The sequence below is a fragment of the Carcharhinus amblyrhynchos genome, chromosome 11 (genome assembly GCF_965287045.1).
Source record: "Carcharhinus amblyrhynchos chromosome 11, sCarAmb.v2.hapA, whole genome shotgun sequence".
NCBI classification, from domain to species: domain Eukaryota; kingdom Metazoa; phylum Chordata; class Chondrichthyes; order Carcharhiniformes; family Carcharhinidae; genus Carcharhinus; species Carcharhinus amblyrhynchos.
The window spans coordinates 23875451-23895525 of NC_137334.1; the positions used below are offsets into that span (position 1 = coordinate 23875451).

At 43.4% G+C, this 20075-nt stretch overlaps 1 protein-coding gene across 2 annotated transcripts in view; it reads left to right on the forward strand.

Annotated features, from left to right (window-relative positions):
* The window catches only part of vps8 (VPS8 subunit of CORVET complex), a 599989-nt gene that overhangs the window by 66505 nt on the left and 513409 nt on the right, over positions 1-20075 (forward strand). For both annotated transcript variants that reach the window (XM_080198763.1, XM_080198764.1), the window contains exons 15-16: positions 12246-12320; positions 15695-15730. In XM_080198763.1, coding sequence (XP_080054889.1) covers positions 12246-12320; positions 15695-15730 — 111 coding nt within the window. The remainder of the gene's footprint in view (positions 1-12245; positions 12321-15694; positions 15731-20075) is intronic.

The following is a 20075-nucleotide window of genomic DNA, read 5'->3' on the forward strand; positions in this document are numbered from 1 at the left end:
CGTTAAGTCTATCAAGCACTACCTCTCTAGTGACAGTAATCACATTCAGGCCCTCAACTTCTACCATCCTCTACCTTTAATATCCGGCAAACTATTCACGTCCTCCTCCGTGAAGACCGAGGCAAAAAACCTATTTAAGGCCTCAGCCATTTCCTCATCTCCCACCACTAAATCCCCCCTCTCATCCTCTAAGGGTCCAACAAAGGTGCAGTAGGTGCACAAAATTACGAGGGGCAAATAAAGAAAACTACTTCCATTGGCAAGAGAGTCAAGGTTTAATATATTTAGTTAAAGGACCAGAGGGGAAGTGTCAGCCCTTTTCCCACGTTATGGAATGTATTAACTTTGAGATTAATTCCTAAAAAAGCTTTGAATATAGACTGAAAAGTAAAATAACTCAGAATTAGGAAAAGATCAAGGCACTGAAACTAATTGGATAGCTCGTTTCTGGCCACGTGAGTGAATGAATTACCATGGCTTAATTCTAATTGCATCAGTTTCTTTCTGACACAGAGAGACACCAAGAGGCACATTTAAAAGCTTTTCAGAAAAAAACTTATAAGTAACTGACTTCTACACCCCAGTGTAATTAGTAAGTGGTTTTGTGTTGTTTAAAAGCCTCTTTTAGTTATTTCAAATAGGGTTACTCACAAGTGGTGGACTAGACATTCATTACAAATGCTTAGTTTTTTTATAAATCCATTTTCAGCTGTTTTAATAACACTACACCCAGTTACCACTCTTAAGTATATCAAATAATATTCTTAATGCAAAATAAAGCTGACATTCTCTCACAGTGCGATTGTGCTGGTTCAAAGCAGCGTTTATGTTCGGAGTTATGTAAATTAGCTTTTTAAATGGGTGCAGTTTTGAGTGCAGTGTATCCCCAGATCTCCGAGTGCAACCAAAGCAGAAATACTTGACCTATATTTTTAAGTTCTGACCTATGTACTGAGCCAAATAGCCTCTGCAAACAGATGCTGGGATTGCAATGAACGATAACTCTAGTCCATTCATTGTAATTCAGGCAGCAAGTAACCTTCATGCTGCCAGGTCTTTTAAATGATTGTTACACACTTCCAGGCTTCAATAGAGGAGGTAGAAAGGAGGATAAATTTGTTCAGTGCTTAGAGAATCAGGAAGCCACCTACCAGTGGGAGCAAGATGGCATTGAATACCAGTGTCAGGAATCAAGCTCCGAAGGCCAGAGTACAGTGCAGTGAAAAATTCAGTGACCTTTCACCAGTGCTCATGAATGAATCACGAAATTCCACATCCAACTATACTGCTAGTCTCAGACGCTGCTCAGTTCACCTAGTACTTTCACTCACCTAGTAATGATTTCTAGCAATCGTATATGACACTCATGTCCCACTGCACCTTTGCGTACTTATCACTGATGACCCTCATATCCATATCTCGCAACTTCCATACATAGTTCCAGCTATTCAGCCATGACAGCCACATCACCCAGACAGACTGAATGATGTTCACTGATGGACTTGCCTCTCCCTTGCACTATAAGATGTCGCACAGCTGGAGGCTGCTGTATCCTGATGCTCGTACAGGAGCCGGTGGTGGCCATTACTGGGGAGTTACTCGATTCAAATCGTTTCCACTGGTTAACAGGGTTCGTAGCTAGAGAATAAGGGTTAATTTGCGGTATTTGTCAAAAGAATCTGGGGAGAAATTCCTACAAGCTGGAGTGCATCACCTAACAGTGTGCTGGAAACAAACTGCATGTTACTTTCACAGGTGAATTGGGTAAATATAAGAAAATGAAGTATTTTCTTATATTTACCAGAACCATTTCCTTGTGTCTTTCTCCTTTCTGATATCCAAGAGTTGCAGCCTTTTGGTTTCACACCCTCAACCGTCAGCTCAGATGCTGACACCGCGTGTGTGATTAAGAATAAATTTGAAGTAGAACCTGCATGAGTGGACTGCAGCCAGTCAGCGGAGGATCAGTGTAAAAGGGATGCCAGCTTGATAGTCCTTGTGGCCCAGGAGTCACCTTTTGGTTCATCATGGTGGCTAAAATGCATTTGGCACTGTGGACTGCGACATAATGGAGGCATCGTGACTATTGACTGGATAGCTGGCATTGATCTTCCTGTTACTCTGTCCATGATAATGATTCTGTGTCTGGTATAGGGCAGAGCTAACATATGGCTTCTGCTCAGTGATCTATGTGCACAAACACAGCATGAGGTAGCTTGCAATGTGAGCAGAACCATGCGATTGTTCCTACTGGCAAGAAGCAATGAAATGTCATCAGTCGAAATTCAGAGGGCCTCAGTGACTTCCCTTATATGCAGTGGATGACATGTTGTGAGGATGTGAAAATGTCTCCTGCTTCAACCTGAAATGAGCTGGATACATAGAGGCTAATGGCAACAATCACCTTTGCTGCCAATGTGTGTGAGGGGGAGGAGTGCTTCAGAGTCTGAGAATCATACGGCACAGCAGGAGGCCATTCAGCTCATCATGGGTGTATCAGTTCTTTGACGAGCAATGCAACTAATGCCATTCTCTCTCCCCATTGTCAAGGAAAATACTTCATTTTCTTATATTTACCAATTCACCTGTGAAAGTAACTTGCAGTTTGTTACCAGTATACTGTTAGGCGATACACTCTAGGTGGAGACAAAGGAATTACCTGAGCAGCTTTACTGATCCTAGCGAATATTTTGACAACTATCATAGAGCCCAACTTAAAGCGATTTTATCCCAAGTCAACCCCAACCTGACCCCAAGAGGTAGGAATTTCTCCCCAGATTCTTTCAACAATTAGCTCAAACTAACTCTTATTCTCTGGCTGCCAACCCTCTTAACTGGACGAAACAATTTGACTTGAATAACTCCCCAGTAATGGCCATCACCGTCTCCTGTTCGGGCATCAGGATACAGTATCTTCTAGCTCTGAAGATGTCGATGTGGCTGCAAGAGGTAGCAATTTTTTACTGAAGCCCAGACATCATGCACATTGTTCCTCGCTGAGCTTTAGATGGTGAATTGCCTTACTACCGGAAGGACGTGGAGACTCTGGAGAGAGTGCAGAGGAGGTTTACCAGGATGTTGCCTGGTATGGAAGGACTAGGTTATGAGGAAAGATTGAGCAAATTGGGGCTGTTTTCCCTTGAAAGACGGCGACTGAGGGGGGATCTGATAGAGGTATATAAGATTATGAAGGGTATAGATAGAGTAAACTATTTCCTATGTTAGAGACACACAGTACGAGGGGCCATGGGCTTAAGGTGAGGGGGGAGAGGTATAACACAGATATTAGATGAGGTTTTTCACACAGAGGGTAGTGGGGGTATGGAATGCTCCGCCAAGCAAGGTGGTGGATGCAGGCACGCTAGAGTTGTTTAAGAGTAACTTAGGCACGTGAGTGGGTTGGAGATGGGAGGATATAGGAGATTGTTTTAAATAAGGTTTATTAGCATTGGGACGTCCCTGGTAATGTAAAAGGATGTGGTATGATAATAATGTTTTTCTCTTTTAATTCACAGGTTTTAAGTCGGTCCGCCTTGTTGTTCAACGAGGGGCATACACGCGATGGGTCGTACTTGGGCTGCCCTTGAATGTTCGAGAGTGGCCTAGTGCTTCATGTCGTTAGTGTGTGCTTAAACTGGACCAGATGTTGTGCAAGACGACAGCTCAGTGACTATCACTGTTTGCTGTGCAGACACATGGATTTGGGCCGGTGTCTGTGGGAGTTTGCGTATTCTCCCCGTGCTTGCGTGGGTTTTCTCTGGGTGCTCCGGTTTCCTCCCACACCCCAAAGATGTGCTATTAGGTTGATTGGAAGTAATAAATTGTCCCTAACTTAGTTTCCCTCAATGTGGATTGCCATAAAACAATAGATAAGGGTCATGGGTGGAGGGGGGGGAACTGGTAATGTTAAAATGGCGGCACGGGCTCGTTGGGCCGAAGGGCCTGTTTCCCGGGCTGTTTTTGTTTTTTGTTCTTTGACATTCTGGGTGAGTATGGCTTCCTGCGGAGAGCCTTCTCTCCTGTCCTCTTCCAGCAGCCTGTCCTATATGCCTCCAGTTCGTTCTCCGTGTTGTGGGGAAATGCCTTCGAATGCACCACTATCTTGGAGAAATGCCTTTGTGAAGAAGCCTTGAAGTCAGCAATTATTGCCACGTGACCCACTCTAGACTTTGGCAATGTTAAAGAAACACAGAAAGCACCAAGCACTTAGAGTTGAAACAAAAGCCAGAATAATTTAACTTGAACAAATGGGTGCCTTTCAGTAGTACTGGTCTTTGAGAGAGAATGTTAGCTGCAGTGTTACGTTCCAAAAGGGCAGTGCAGATTTTGAGTCAGTGTTGCATGCTGATTGACATAACGATTTGCCTATTTGGCTGCTTCCAATGGACGTTCAGTGTAAGGGAACAATCATTAACACCAATATCTGGTGTGATTCACCCACAAATGTGCTTCAGAGGCACTGTCTTGGAGCTCATTAGCATCCAAAATAGAGCATTAATGAGTTCCAATTCTAATGATTTTCATTCATTAAACTGACATGTCTACAAGATTGTGAGAGGCATGGACAGAGTGAATAATCAGAAGCTGAATTGAAAGGTCAATTACTAAGGGGTGTAGCTTCAAGTGCAAGAGGCAAGTTTAAAGGAGATGTACAGGGCAAGTTTTTTTTTACACAGGATGGTGGGTACCTGGAACTTGTTGCCGGGAGAGGTAGTGGAAGCAGGTACGATAGTGAGCTTTAAGGGGGGTCTGGACAAATTCATGAATAGGATGGGAAGAGAGGGACATGGTCCCTGGAAGGGGAGGGGGTTTTAGTTCAGTCAGGCGGCATGGTTAGCGCGGGCTTGGAGGCCGAAGGGCCTGTTCCTGTGCTGTAATTTTCTTTGTTCTTAAAAATCTATTCTCCTTCCCTCTTTATTTAGTGTTGGCTTCTAGTTTACTGTGTGTTTGCTGTACTACTGTTTATACATCAAAAGTTTGAACTCATACATAACAATATACATACTTTGGTTAACTTTTCATTTCATAGAATCATAGAAACGCTACAGTACAGAAATAGGCCATTTGGCCCAATGAGTCTGCATCGACCACAATCCCATCAGGCCCGCCTCCATATCCCTACACATTTTACCCACTAATCCCTCTAACTTATGCATCTCAGGGCACTAAGAGGCAATTTTAGCATGGCCAATCAACCTAGCCCGCACATCTTTGGACTTCCAAACTAATAAAAGTTATTTCCAGAAATAACAAACAGCTGATGAAATCACTGGTGTTTTAAGCTTGTTTTTGATTATTGCATGATGACTAACACATCAGTGTAATGTTGAATAAAAGCGAATTGCCTTAGGCCCTGCGAATCAAAATTTCACATCACTTTTTATACTCTACTATCTGCAGTTTGTATTAAATTCATTTCTGCAAAGTCCATTTGCAATACGCTTAAAAAGATTGGAAATTCTTGTACGTGAAAGGTATTAAGGTTGTTTCATTCTGAATAGTGTTACGTTTGTTGTGTCGCAATGCCGACACACCAACTTTAATGTAAAGTAAAAATGCACTTGGCGACGTCCTGCTTTTGCAAAACTGAAACCAGTATCAGCTTGGCTCAGTTGCTTGTTCTGTTGCCTCTGTGCTGGAAGATTTGGATTCAAGTCTGAAGACTAAAATTGTTGTCCAAACCTGTGTGTTTCAACCTCTGTAGGGAATAAAAACACAAAGTTGACTTTAAATACTTAAACACAATTTCCTTTATTCCGCAGTTACTTAAACAACAGTAAATACTTGCAATGCATCAATCAAGTACTCACTATCTGTTACTTAAGGTTGATTTCTGCTTGCAGTTAAAACCTGGCCGGGATTTTGTTGTCACATGGAATCAGTTCTTTGTCCTCTTCACTTCCAGATGTTGCCTCTCCTTGTGAGCCTGGTTCCTGAGTTCTTCACTCTGCCTTACTGAATAAGCTCTGTGTGTTAGAGTTAAAACTCCAAAAGTTCCTTGGTGACCAGCCAATGAATTGATCAGAAATCCCAATTGCATCATTCGATTAGGCCAATCAAATGCAGGCAGAATAGTGGCAGTGGTTAACCCAGACCCCATCATTTCTAGACCCCTTAAGTGCATATTGTTTACATACCAATACCCAGCTAAGGATCACTGGCTCCAAGAGTCTATATGCGGCGGCGCGGGCTCATTGGACCGAAGGGCCTGTTTCCCGTGCTGGGTTGTTCTTTATAACTCTTCCGTGCCAAGGACAAGCTGTTGAATCTGACTCGTTCTGTCCTTTGACAAATTCCAGACCACTGGTCACAAGGAAAATCCCACCAGCATAGTGAAAAAACAGCTTTAACCAAAAAAATCTGTTTTGCTTGATTGAAGATCTTCCAGATTCTAGAAGTTAAAATTCTGTAGTCCATTTAGCCACAAAATAAACTAGGTTAATACTTAAATGCAGAAGTGCTACGTTGTCACTTTTGACATGTGTTCTATCTGGCCTGTCAGTCCAAATATTGCTGTCGTTTTTGTTTACTGTGGAAAGGGCTTTCGTAAGCACGAAGCGCCACAAAGATTTTAGCCCTTTCTGTCTTGTTTTCCTTTCAAGCAAAGTAACCCTGAGCTCAGCCAGTTTCCTTTTGAGTTCTGATCTACTGTTGCAGGGCACTTTTTACTCTGTGACCTCTGTACAGTTTTAGATCTTTCCTTCAGAGCATGTGGCCAGCTTCTTTTCAATGTCTGAAATCTTTGTTTATATTTTGGTTCCTTCGATGGCTCCTGTCAATATTCAGCATTCCACCTTCGCCAGTTTTGGTTTAATGATGTTTTTAATCTTCTGAATCCTTTTCGGATTTCGGCAGCACGGATCAACGATTATACTGCTTTTTTTATTGCTCCATGGAGTCTGCCATCATGGTTATGACCTCCTCGTCGCCAGCTTTCTTTTTATGGTACTTTTAAAGGATAGGCTTGCAGACCACAAAAATACAAACAAGAGTATTACTGGAAAAGTGTTTACAGGTTTTTAAGATAGACTGCGTATTTGCTTGCCAAATGGCCATTGATGTCATCAATATGTCATGTGATTGGACTCTTAAACTAGGAATAAGCATAAATATGCCATCAGCCAACACTGAGACTAACTTTTAATTCCATAATTTCAATTTTTTTAAATTAAAAATAAGTTGCGCAGCTGCTGCAGTGGGATTTGATCCCACGTCTCCAGCACATTAAGCCTGGACCTCAGGGTTACTAATTTAGTGACATTACCATTTCCTCATCATTTCCCCATTAAAACTGAGAATTTTTAAGGATCAGTTTAATCAGTTTATTGTGCCAACTTTTTTACAAATTTTATTTACTTGATTACACTTAGTTTTCAAATTGTTGCAGCAGAGTTTGTTTTATTTTCTGTTTGCTGAGTTGAGAAAATGAGATATTTTTATTTCTGCTTTTCTTTTTACATCTCCTAATAGTGGCAATGGGGATTAAGCCCTATGGAGTTATTTGGTACCTCCTCTGTTTGATCCCACCCAAAAGGCTATTCTTACCCTCTTCGTTCTTCTTATCCTCTCTGCAGGCTTTGACATGTTTGACTGCACCATTTTCCTCCTGAACTTCTCTGCGGTTGCCCAACTCGGTGTGACTACCTACCCCTGGTTCCATTCTTATTTGTCTAATTGTAGTCAGGGAATCACTTGAAATATAGAGAAGCAAAATATTGCGGATGCTGGAATCTGAAACAAAAAACAGAAACTGCTGGAAAATCTCAGCAGACCTGACAGAATCTGTGGAGAGAGAATAGAGCCAACGTTTCAAGTCTGGATGACTCTTTGTCTGAATGGGTCATATAGATTGACCTTGACTTGGATTCTCTTCTCGCTGTTAGCTCTGGTATTCCAAAGGATCAATCTTTGGCCCCTCCAATTTTTCGTCTACACTCTGTGACATTGTCTGTAGACACAGCTTCCGTTCTCACATGTATGCTGGCAGTGTTCAGCTTTACCATACAACTGCCTCTCTTGATTCCTCCACTATTGCTAAACTATCAGACTGCTTATCCAACTACCAGCACTGGATGGAAATAAACTTCCTCGGATTAAATATTGGGAAGACTGAATCCGTTGTTTTCCATCTCTACTCTAAGCTCCGTTATCAGCTGCTGACACTGCCCCTCTCTCTGGCAATAATCTGAGATTAAACCAATCTGCTACAGCAGATAAGCTAAAATAGGGCAAAGTTGAGTGATGTTACGGAGGTGGGAATAGGTAATGGCAGAAACGTGAGATTGGAAGCTCATCTCAGGGTCAAATATGACAGGAAGACTGTGATCAGATTGGTTTAATCTCAGATTATTGCCAGAGAGAGGGGCGGTGTCAGCAGCTGATAACGGACCTTAGAGTAGGGATGGAAAACAATGGATTCAGTTTTCCCAGTATTTTATCGAAGGAAGTTTATGTCCATCCAGTGCTGGTAGTTGGATAAGCAGTCTGATAGTTTAGCAATAGTGGAGGGATCAAGAGAGGCAGTTGTATGGTAAAACTGACTATTCCAGCACACTCTAGGCTACTCTCTCTCATTCTACCCTCTGTAAACTTGAGGCCAGCTAAAACTCTGCTGCTTTTTGTGTTAACCTGCAATAGATCCCATTTGCCCATCACTCCTGTGTTCTCTGACGCACCCCTGCCCCTGTTAAGCAGCATCTTGAGTATAGAATTCACATCCTTGTTTTTCCTCTATGGCGCCCCCCCGCCCCCCCTGTAATCTCTCCAGTCCCACAGCCTCTGATGACCTCTTGTGCATCCAGATTCTAATTTCCCCTCATGTTAGTAGTCATGCTGTCAGTTGCTTTCCCAAGTTTTGGAATTCCCTCCCTATATATCTCCATCTCTCAATCTCAATTTTCCTCCTTTTAGGGATGTACCATTTTGACCCAAGTTTTTGGTCATCTGATAAAATATGCCCTTACTTGACTCAGTATCATTGCATTAAACACACTATAGAAATATAAGTTGATGTAAGATAGTAATTGTTGGAAAGTTATTCTTTTGGGAGTTCCACAATGAAGTCTGATTCCATTTTCACCAGATATCTCGATGCACGCAATTAGCAGGAGGGTATAAATGAGAAGTTTGGTAATTATTTCCTCCTTTCCCACTATCCTCAGGCTGATTTCTGACTATGCTGCCAATCTGGCTGTGATCAGCCAATTCAATCCAGACCATGGATCATTCCTGCCACACTCTTCCCCCATGATGTGGAGATGCTGGCGTTGGACTGGGGTAAACACAATAAGAAGTCTCACAATAGCAGGTTAAAGTCCAACCAGTTTATTTGATAGTAAACCCACAAGTTTTTGGAAACGCTGTTCCTTTGTCAGGTGTGTGGAAAGTTCTGATCAGAGAAGGGCATATAAAGGCACACACAGTTTACAGAATACTGATTAGAATGCAAGTCTTTACAACTAACCTGCTGTTCAAGTCTTAAAGGTGCAGACAATGTGAGTAGAGGTAGCATTAAAGAGATGTGTATTGCCTCCAGACAGGACAGTAAGTGAGATATTGCAAATTCAGGCAAGTCATGGGGGTTACAGATAGTGTGACATGAACCCAAGATCCTGGTTGAGGCCGTCCTCGTGTGCGAACTTGGCTATCAGTCTCTGTTCAGTGACTCTGTTCTGTGCTGTCGTGTGTCGTGAAGGCCACCTTGGAGAATGCTTACCGGAAGATCAGAGACCGAATGCTGAAGTGTTCACCAACAGGAAGGGAACAGTCTTGCCTGGTGATTGTAGAGCAATGTTCATTCATCCATTGTCGTAGCTTCTGTGTGGTCTCCCCAATGTACCATGCTTTGGGACATCCTTTCCTGTAGCGCATTTGGCAGACAACATTGGCCAAGTTGCAAGAGTATGTGCCATGTACCTGGTGGATGGTGTTCTCACATGAGATGATGTCATCCATGTTGATGATCTGGCATGTCTTGCAGAGATTGCTGTGGCAGGGTTGCGTGGTGTTGTGGTCACTGTTCTCCTGAAGGCTGGTTAGTTTGCTGCGAACAATGGTCTGTTTGAGGTTGAGTGGTTGTTTGAAGGCGAGTTGTGGGGATGGCCCTGGCGAGATGTTCGTCTTCATTAATGATATGTTGAAGACTCCGGAGAAGATGTCATAGCTTCTCCGCTCCACGGAAGTACTGGACGACGAAGGGTACTCTGTCCTCCATGTCCCGTGTTTGTCTTTTGAGGAGGTCGATACGGTTTTTCATTGTGGCAAGTCGGAACTGTCAATTGATGTGTCGAGCGCCATATTCTGTTCTTATGAGGGCATCTTTCAGTGCCTGGAGGTGTCTGTTGCAATCCTCCTCATCTGAGCAGATCCCACGATGATGGCATTGCCACAACTGCCTCAGTACTCAACGCCAACAGCTGCCAGTTTCCAGATGCAGTTTTACTACTCATCCGCTTCATCCTGGACCACAATGTCTTCACTTTCAACAAGCAGTTTTTCATTCAGACGCACGGAACAGCCTTGTGGACCAAATTCGCACTTCAATATGCCAACATCTTCATGTACAGGCTCGAACAAGACTTCTTCACCTCACAGGACCTTCAACCAATGCTATACACTAGATACATCGATGACATTTTCTTCCTTTGGTCTCGTGATGAACAATCACTGAAACAACTATATGATGACATCAACAAATTCCATCCCACCATCAGACACACCATGGACTATTCTGCGGAATTGGTTGCATACTTGGACGCACGCATCATCATCAAGGATGGTCACTTCATCATCTCACTGTACCGCAAGTCCACAGATAACCTCACGATGCTCCACTTCTCCAACTTCCACCCGTATACACAGGATCTGCTCAGATGGGGAGGATCACAACAGACACCTCCAGACACTGAAAGATGCCCTCATAAGAACAGGATGTGGCGCTCGACTCATCGATCGACAGTTCCGACGCGCCACAACGAGAAACTGCACTGACCTCCTCAGAAGATAAACACGGGACACGGTGGACAGAGTACCCTGTGACATATTCTCTGGAGTCTTCAACAAATCATTGAAGGGCAATCCCCACACTCCCACTTCTTGCCTTCAAACAACCGCACAACCTCAAACAGACCATTGTTCACAGCAAACTACCTGGCTTTCAGGAAAACAGTGACCACAACACCACACAACCTTGTCACAGCAATCTCTGCAAGACATGCCAGATCATCGACATGGATGACATCATCTCCCATCCACTAGATACACGGCACATACTCTTGCAACTCAGCCATCATTGTCTACCTAATACGCTGCAGGAAAGATGTCCCAAAGCATGGTACTTTGGGGAGACCGTGCAGACGCTACAACAACGGATGAATGAACATCGCTCTACAATCACCAGGCAAGTCTGTTCCCTTCCTGTTGGCGAACACTTCAGCGGTCACGGGCATTTGGCCTCTGATCTTCCAAGGCGGCCTTCATGACATACGACAGCGCAGAGTCGCTGAGCAGAGACTGATAGCCAAGTTCCGCACACATGAGGACGGCCTCAACCAGGATCTTGGGTTCATGTCGCACTATCTGTAACCCCCATGACTTGCCTGAACTTACAATATCTCACGTACTGTCCTGTCAGGAGACAATACACATCTCTTTAATGCTATTTCCACTCATTGTCTGCACCTTTAAGACTTGAATAGCAGGTTAGCTGTAAAGACTCGCATTCTAATCAGTATTCTGTAAACTGTGTGTGCCTTTATATGCCCTTCTCTGATCAGAACTTTCCACACACCTGATGAAGGAACAGCATTTTTGAAAGCTTGTGGGTTTACTATCAAATAAACTGGTTGGACTTTAACCTGGTGTTGTGAGACTTCTTACACTCTTACCTCCACAGCTCAGCATCAGTTTAACTTTCCAAAAAGTCCCTCCGCCCAGTGCCACCTGCTCCATTGTACTTGGTGCCAGCCAGTCTTTGCTGTCCAGTGTCGGCCGGTCCATTCTACATGGTGTCACCTGCTCTGTGTGTGTGCTGGCATTGCCCGCTCTGTGTGCCGGCATCACCTGCCCCCGTGCTGCCTGCTGGACCAATTGAAGGGGCAAAAGTATTTTTTGGTGCAGTTTAATATTTTCCTCTCAGTACCGTTTCCACTGATTTATTAATTTCTGAAACAAATTGAAATATTATTTGTTCTCTGCTAAGTTCTTTTAAAAAAGTATTTAATTGAAACTATTGTTATTTCTTAAAGGCTCTGGTTGGGGAGAAGGCGTGCTACCAGTCGGTCAGTGGTTACGGAGGACAAATTGTCTATCTGGGAACAAAGGTAAAGACAATGTATCTACCTGACTCCAGCTTTCATTTGTAATTGTGGTTTAAGCATTAGAACGTGAGAGAGGTTCCTGGATGTTGATGGATGATTGCTAGTCTATCTGATTATTGTATTCATCAAAGGATGTGCATGATCCCTGTGAAGAGATTATATGTGTTGCAAAGTTGGAGGTGTGGTAGATTGTGAGGAAGGGTGTCATAGTCTGCAGGGAGACTTAGATAGGTTGCAGAGCTGGGCCGAGAGGTGGCGGATGGAATTTAATGCGGAGAAGTGTGAGGTAATTCACTTTGGTAGGAGCAACAGATGTGTCGAGTATAGGGCTAACGGGAGGACTTTGAATAGTGTGGATGAACAGAGGGATCTAGGTGTGTGTGTACATAGATCCCTGAAAGTTGGGAATCAAGTAGATAAGGTTGTCAAGAAGGCGTACGGTGTCTTGGCGTTTATTGGTAGGGGGATTGAATTTAGGAGTCGCAGTGTAATGTTGCAACTGTACACTACTCTAGTGCGGCCGCACTTGGAGTACTGTGTGCAGTTCTGGTCCCCGCATTACAAGAAGGATGTGGAGGCGTTGGAGAGGGTGCAGAGGAGGTTTACTAGGATGTTGCCTGGTATGGTGGGGAGGTCCTATGAGGAGAGACTGAGGGATCTAGGGTTGTTTTCGTTGGAAAGAAGGCGGCTAAGAGGGGATCTTATTGAAACATATAAGATGATTAGAGGTTTAGATAGGGTGGATAGTGATAGCCTTTTTCCTCGGATGGAGAAAGCTAGCACGAGGGGGCATGGCTTTAAATTAAGGAGGGGTAGCTACAGGACGGATGTCAGGGGTAGGTTCTTTACCCAGCGGGTGGTGAGGGATTGGAATGCCCTGCCTGCTGCAGTTGTAAATGCGTCTAGTTTGGGGGCGTTTAAGAGATCTCTGGATAGGTTTATGGACGAAAAGGGATTGGTATAGGCTAGTGGGTCATTGTTTTTGTAACTGGTCGGCGCAACATCGTGGGCCGAAGGGCCTGTTCTGCGCTGTAATGTTCTATGTTCTATGTTCTATGTTCTATGTTCTAAGACTCCATTGACTTTTCCCAACCTGAGAAAGTCGGACTCCCACTGTCAGTCAGATTGTGTTGTTTGTCTTCCCAGATGAGGCTGATAATGGGGGAGCTGTCAGTCGCACACTGCTAGAGTATATAGTCTAGGAAATAGATTAACACAGTAACTGAATCACTGAATCCAAACCTTGCTGCTCACTGCAGTCAGCGGACTCTGCAAATAAAAAAAGTACTTCAGTCCTCTCTAATGATAAACGATCTTGATATTCAAACGTTTTAGATTTCTGACTATTTCTGCCATTCTCTAATCTGGCCCATTAATTTTTTGGACGATTCATTCTACATACTTAATTTTCTTTACAGGCTGCTGGAAGGCACGGGGAAATTGCTGCCTTCCTGAGTTTGTTTATTGCCAGTTTTCGCTGTATAACTTGGAAATATATGTGAACGTTACAATAACGAGGCTGCTTAGGACAAAAAATGGCTTCATTATATTAATGTTAATTCTCTGCCCCAAAAGGGTGGTAGAGGTGGATAAATATTTGATAGATTGAGGAATAGAGGGCAATGGGGAAATGGCACAGAAAACGAGTTGCAGCCGGCATAGGTCAGTCACTTACTGAGTGGCGGTGCAGAGTTGAAGGACCTGGCGGCCCACTCCTGTTTCTTGTGTTCTTGTGTAAATTGAACACCTGAAATAAATTTTACGTCAATGTAAAAATTCACATTTCTGTGCTTGCTTCTGATCTCCTTCCTTGCTGATATTTGTTGTTATCGTGTTTGTTTGCAGCTAATTTTACTTCACTTTGTTCTACTTAGGGCGACATGGTGGCACAGTGCCAGGGATGCAGGTTCAATTCCTGGCTTGGGTCACTGTCTGTGTGGAGTTTACACATTCTCCCGGTGACTGTGTGGGTTTCCTCCCACAGTCCAAAGATGTGCAGGTTAGATGCATTGGCCATGCTAAATTCTCCCTTAGTGTCCCCAGACGAGCGCTGGAGCGTGCCGATTAAAGGAATTTTACAGTAACTTCTTTGCAGTGTTAATGTAAGCCTACTTGTGGCAATACTAATAAACTTTAAATCTATTCTGTTTCCCATTTTTTCAAACTTAGAAAATTATTCTTTCCTCCTACAGCCCATTGTGGGTGGGTGCTTTTTTTTGGCAAGTATCTTCAGGGTTTTTCCCTTGGCAGAAACATCAGTTTAATTGCTAGCTACCTGACAAACTGAGAGCACATTCTTGACAGAATGAGTGATGCTAGACTAGCCTCAGGGGATTGCAGTTTCCTGCATGATGTGCATTCAGCTTCTTGCCTCTGTTGGATCCCTCTGGATCCAGTTCCTGTCATGCCTCCGTGCTCAGTGAGTAAGGTAGTCACTTGCTGCTTTGAGGCATCCCATGCAGGAGACCTCAACTAACAACATAGGCTTTGGATGCTTTCCTGTAGTGGTAGTGGCGAATCTGCTTAAATCTGGCTGCTGCTACTATTACCAGGTTGATTTTACTGACGTGAAACTGAGGTTCCTGTAACTAGCCAAGAAGTCTCCTACTAAGCAGAAAGCAACAAGCCTCCCTGTCACAGACAAAAACAGAAAATCTCAGCAGGTCTGACAGCATCTGTGGAAAGAGAATAGAACCAAAGTTTGATTCTGTATTTTGCTTTTAAACCTCCCTGTCATACAAGAGGAATGAAGGGAAGTAATGCCAGACTCTGCATTCCACATTCTTGGAGACCAAGAAGCCTCATGGGGTTCTGCAATCCTCTTCTTTGGGTCCTCAGACACTCCTTTCCCAGCATTGCTGCAATACCGAAACCTGTCAGATTTGATTCCCTTGTTTGGGGTAGCACAGTAGCTAGCACTGTTGCCTCACAGCAACAAGGACCTGGGTTCAATTTCAGCCTCAAGGTGACTATCTGTGTAGAGTTTGCACGTTCTTCCTGTGTCTGTGTGGGTTTCCTCCAGGTGCTCCAGTTTCCTCCCAAATTCTAAAGATTTGCAAATTGGTTGTTTGGCCATGCTAAATTGCCCCTTAATGCCAGAGAGATTAGCAGGGTAAATACATGGAGTTTTGCGAAAGGGCCTGGACGGGATTGTTGTCAGTGCAGGCTCAATGCTTGGGTGGGATTGTTGTCAGTGCAGGCTCGATGGCCTGAATGGCCTCCTTCTGCCTGCAGGGATTCTATGAAGATATTGCAAGACTTTGAAATTACTCATATTTTATTTATGAATCAACTTGATAGTGCTTCTCTGCTGAATACAAGCGCAACCTAGCTATTACTTACCAAACATATTCATTTTCTTTTCCTTTCTCTTGCAGTCAGTGCATGTGATTACACTGAGGACTTGGCGGGAGGTAAGTAAATGGAAATGGTTCACTGGTGTTTGTGAGAGGCACCTGCCTCGTTCTTGTTAAGTATTAAAAAAACCCTCAGCCTTGACGCATTTGAGCAGCTTGACTTGTCACAATGTATATTGTCCCTCTTGGATTTAGTGCAGCCCTAAAAAAAACATTCCTCTCAATTTGTGCCCTGACTTGAACCATTCTCACCTGATTTGACATTCTGGTAGCAACATCTACTTGCACAATGGACTAGTTCCCATCCCAGTCACTCACACCGACACTCGTCATTGCAGCAGTGGGCAAACACCCTTAATTCACATGACTCTGTTTGATCACATTTGCTTTTTTAATTCTTTGTCTTCATAGGAATGTTTTTTTAAAAGAATGGGATAGGAATAGTCCATTTGGTGCCCTTTTCTCCCGTAAAGCAGTTGGAATTCACTTTCACGAATCATATTCTAATTGTTTAATATTTAGTAACATTTACCCTGTTATGTGTTGCAAAGTACATCAAGCAACACTGTAGATAAGACTTGGCTCACTTAGTCACCCTCCCAACTTTGAGGAATAAAGTAGCAAGTTCAGGCCCCAAATCCGGAGAACAGAGCAGGTAATCTAGACCGAGGTTCAGCAGAAAGGGGCGCAGCTCTAACACAAGAACAGGCCATTTGACTCAACTGCAGTTTAATGTCCCAGCTGTGCCCCTACAATCCACGTTATCTTCTATGTTGCACTGATTCTGTGACAATGCACCAACTCATTCCAACCCTTCCAACTGGCATGTTTAACCCATTTCCATTTGCTCCTCTTTCAAACTGGCTTTGTATCTTCACATAGAAAATATGGGCAGGAATAGGTCATATAGCCCTTATTACCTGTTCCACCATTTAGTATGATCATGGCTCATCCTCTATCCCCACAGCTGACCATCTTTAGAGATTATCTATTTCCTTCTTAAATATTGTCAGTAACTTATCCTCCACAGCTTTCTGTGATAGAAAATTCCACAGGTTCATCACCGCCTGAGTGAAGAAATATCTCCTCATCTCAATGCTAAATGGCCTAGCCCATATCTTGAAACTGTGGCCTCTTGTTCTGGACCCTCAGCCAGAGGAAACAACATTCCTGTTTTCAGTCTGTCCAGCCCTGTCAGAATTTTATATGTCTCAATTAGATCCCCTCTCATTCGTCTAAACTCCAGTGAATATAGGCCCAGTATCCCAATCTGTCCTCATATGACAATCCTGCCATTCTAAGAATCAGTCTGGTGAACTTCCACTGCACTCCCTCTATGGCAAGCATATCCTTCCTTGGGTAACGAGACCAAAATTGCACGCAATACTTCAGGTGTGGTCTAACCAAGGGACCCTGTCCAGCTGTAGTAAGACATCTTTGCTCCTGTACGCAAGTCTTCCTGCAATGAAGGCCAGCATATCTAACTCTTTCTGTACCCGTATGCTTGCTTTCAGTAACTGGTGTCAGGCCCCTTCATAAGTCAACATTTCTCAATCTGTCACAGAGTTATAGGGGTTTGCAGCATGGAAACAGGCCCTTCGGCCCAACTTGTCCATGCCTCCTTTCTTGTTTGAACCCCTGAGCTAATCCCAATTGCCCGCATTTGGCTCATATCCCTGTATATCCATCTTACCCATGTAACTGTCTGAATGCCTTTCAAAAGATAAAATTGTACCTGCTTCTACTACTACCTCTGGCAGCTTGTTCCAGACACTCACCACCCTCTGTGTGAAAAAATTGCCGCTCTGGGCACTTTTGTATCTCTCACTTAAACCTATACCCTCTCATTTTAGACTGCCCTATCTTCGGGAAAAGTATTGACTATCTAGCTGATCTATGCCCCTCATTATTTTATAGACTTCTATAAGATCGCCCTTCAGCTTTCTACATTCCAGAGGAAAAAGTCCCAATCTATCCAGCCTGTCCTATAAGTCAAACCATCAAGTCCCAGTAGCATCCTAGTAAATTTTTTCTGCATTCTTTCTACTTTAATAATATCCTTTGTATATAGGGTGACCAGAACAGTATTCCAAGTCTGGCCTTGTTCAACAAGATGTCCCAACTCCTGTATTCAATGTGCTGACCAATGAAACCAAGCATGCTGAATGCCTTCTTCACCATTCTGTCCACTTGTGACTTCACTTTCAAGGAGCTATGAACATGTACCCCTAGATCTTTGTTTCGAACTCTCTCCAACGCCCTGCCATTAACTGAGTAAGTCTTGCCCTGGTTCAGTCTCCCAAAATGCATCACCTCGCATTTATCTAAATTCAGCTCCATCTGCCATTTGTCAGCCCACTGGCCCAACTGATCAAGATCCTGTTGCAATTGGTGATAACCTTCTTTGCTGTCCACTATGTCGCCAATCTTGGTGTCATCTGCAAACCTACTAATCATTCCTCCTATCTTCTCATCCAAATCATTAATATAAATGACAAATAACAGTGGACCCAACACTGATCTCTGAGGCACACCGCCGGCCACAGGCTTCCAGTTTGAAAAATAACCCTCTGCAACTACCCTCTGGCTTCTGTCAAGAATCCAATTTTGTATCCATTTAGATACCTCACCCTGGATCCCATGAGATTTAACATTATGCAATAACCTACCATGTGGTACCTTGTAAAAGGCCTTGCCAAAGTCCATGTGGACAGCATCAATTGCACTGCCCTTGTCTACCTTCTTGGTTACCCCTTCAAAAAACTAATCAAATTTGTGAGACATGATTTTCCACTCACAAAGCCATGCTGACTGTCCCTAATCAGTCCTTGCATCTCTAAATGCCTGTAGATCCTGTCTCTCAAAATACCTTCTATCAGCTTACCCACTACAGATGTGAGGTGCAGCGGCCTGTAGTTCCCTGCAGCCCTTTTTAAACAAAGGCACAATATTTGCTACCCTCCAATCTTCACGCACGTCACCCGTGACTATCAATGATTCAATTATCTCTGCTCGGGGTCCCGCAATTTTCTCCCTAACCTCCCACAATGTCCTGGGATATACTTCATCAGATCCCAGGGATTTATCTACCTTGATGCACTTTAAGACTTCTAGCACCTCTCTTTCTGTAAGATGTACACTCAAGACATCTCTATTTATTTCACCAAATTCCCTAATATCCATGCTTTTCTCAACAGTAAATACTGATGAGAAATATTCATTTAGGATCTTACCCATCTCTTATGGATCAACACATAGATGACCTTGTTGATCCTTAAGAGACCTGTTTGCCTAGTTACTTCCTTGGCCTTTATGTGTTTGTAGAAGCTCTTTGGATTCTCCTTTGCCTTATCTGCCAAAACAATCTTGCGTACCCTTTTTACCCTCCTGACTTCTCTCTTAACTCTACTCCTACACCCCCTATACTCTTCATTTGATCCCAGCTGCCTATGCATGTCATGTGTCTCCTTAACCAGGGCTTCAATATTCCAAGTCATCCAGGGTTCCCTACTTCTGCCAGCCTTGCCCTTCAGTTCAGGAGGAGTGTGCTTACCTGAATCCTGGTTAACACATTTTTGAAAGCCTCTTATACAGTCTAAATAATATTCTGCCATTCTGGTTTTCCTACCAAAGTAGATAATGTTTCACTTATCCATGTTATACTGCATCTGCCATGCATTTGATCATTCATTCAACTTGTTTAAATCACCTTGAAGCCTTTTAGCACCCTCTTCATCACTCTCATTCCCACCGTGTCAGCAAGCTTGGAAATATTATATTTGGTTCCCTCCTCCAAACCATTGCTGTATATTGTGAATAGCTAGGCCCAAGCACTGATTGCTGCGAGACACCACGAGTCGCTGCCTGCCACTCCAAAAAAGACCCATTATTCCTACTCTTTGTTTCCTGCCTGCTAACCAATTGTCAGTCGAGTCCAGTCTATTACCTGCAATCCCATGTGCTTTAATTTTGCACACTAAGCTTTGTATGGGACTTCAAATGTTTTCTGAAATTCCAAATATATTCTCAAAAAACTCCAGTATGTTTGTCCATCATGATTTCCCTTTCATAAATCATGTTGACTTTGTTTAATCCATTGATATTTTCTAAGTGTCCTGTTTTCACATCCTTTATCACAGACTCTATTATTTTTCCTACTACTGATGATGGGCTAACTGATTTATGTTTCCCTGTTTTCTCCCTCCCTCCTTTTTTAAATAGCCAGGTTACATTTCCCACCCTCCATTCTGCCTGGATTCATCCCTCTTCTTACCTGTATTGTTGGTACCAAAATGGGCCACAACCTCTGACTGTTTACCCTCCCTCTTCTGAATGTCCTACAGCCTCAGTGACATCCTTTCACCCTGGTACCAAGCAGGCAGCATTCCATCCTGGAGTTATA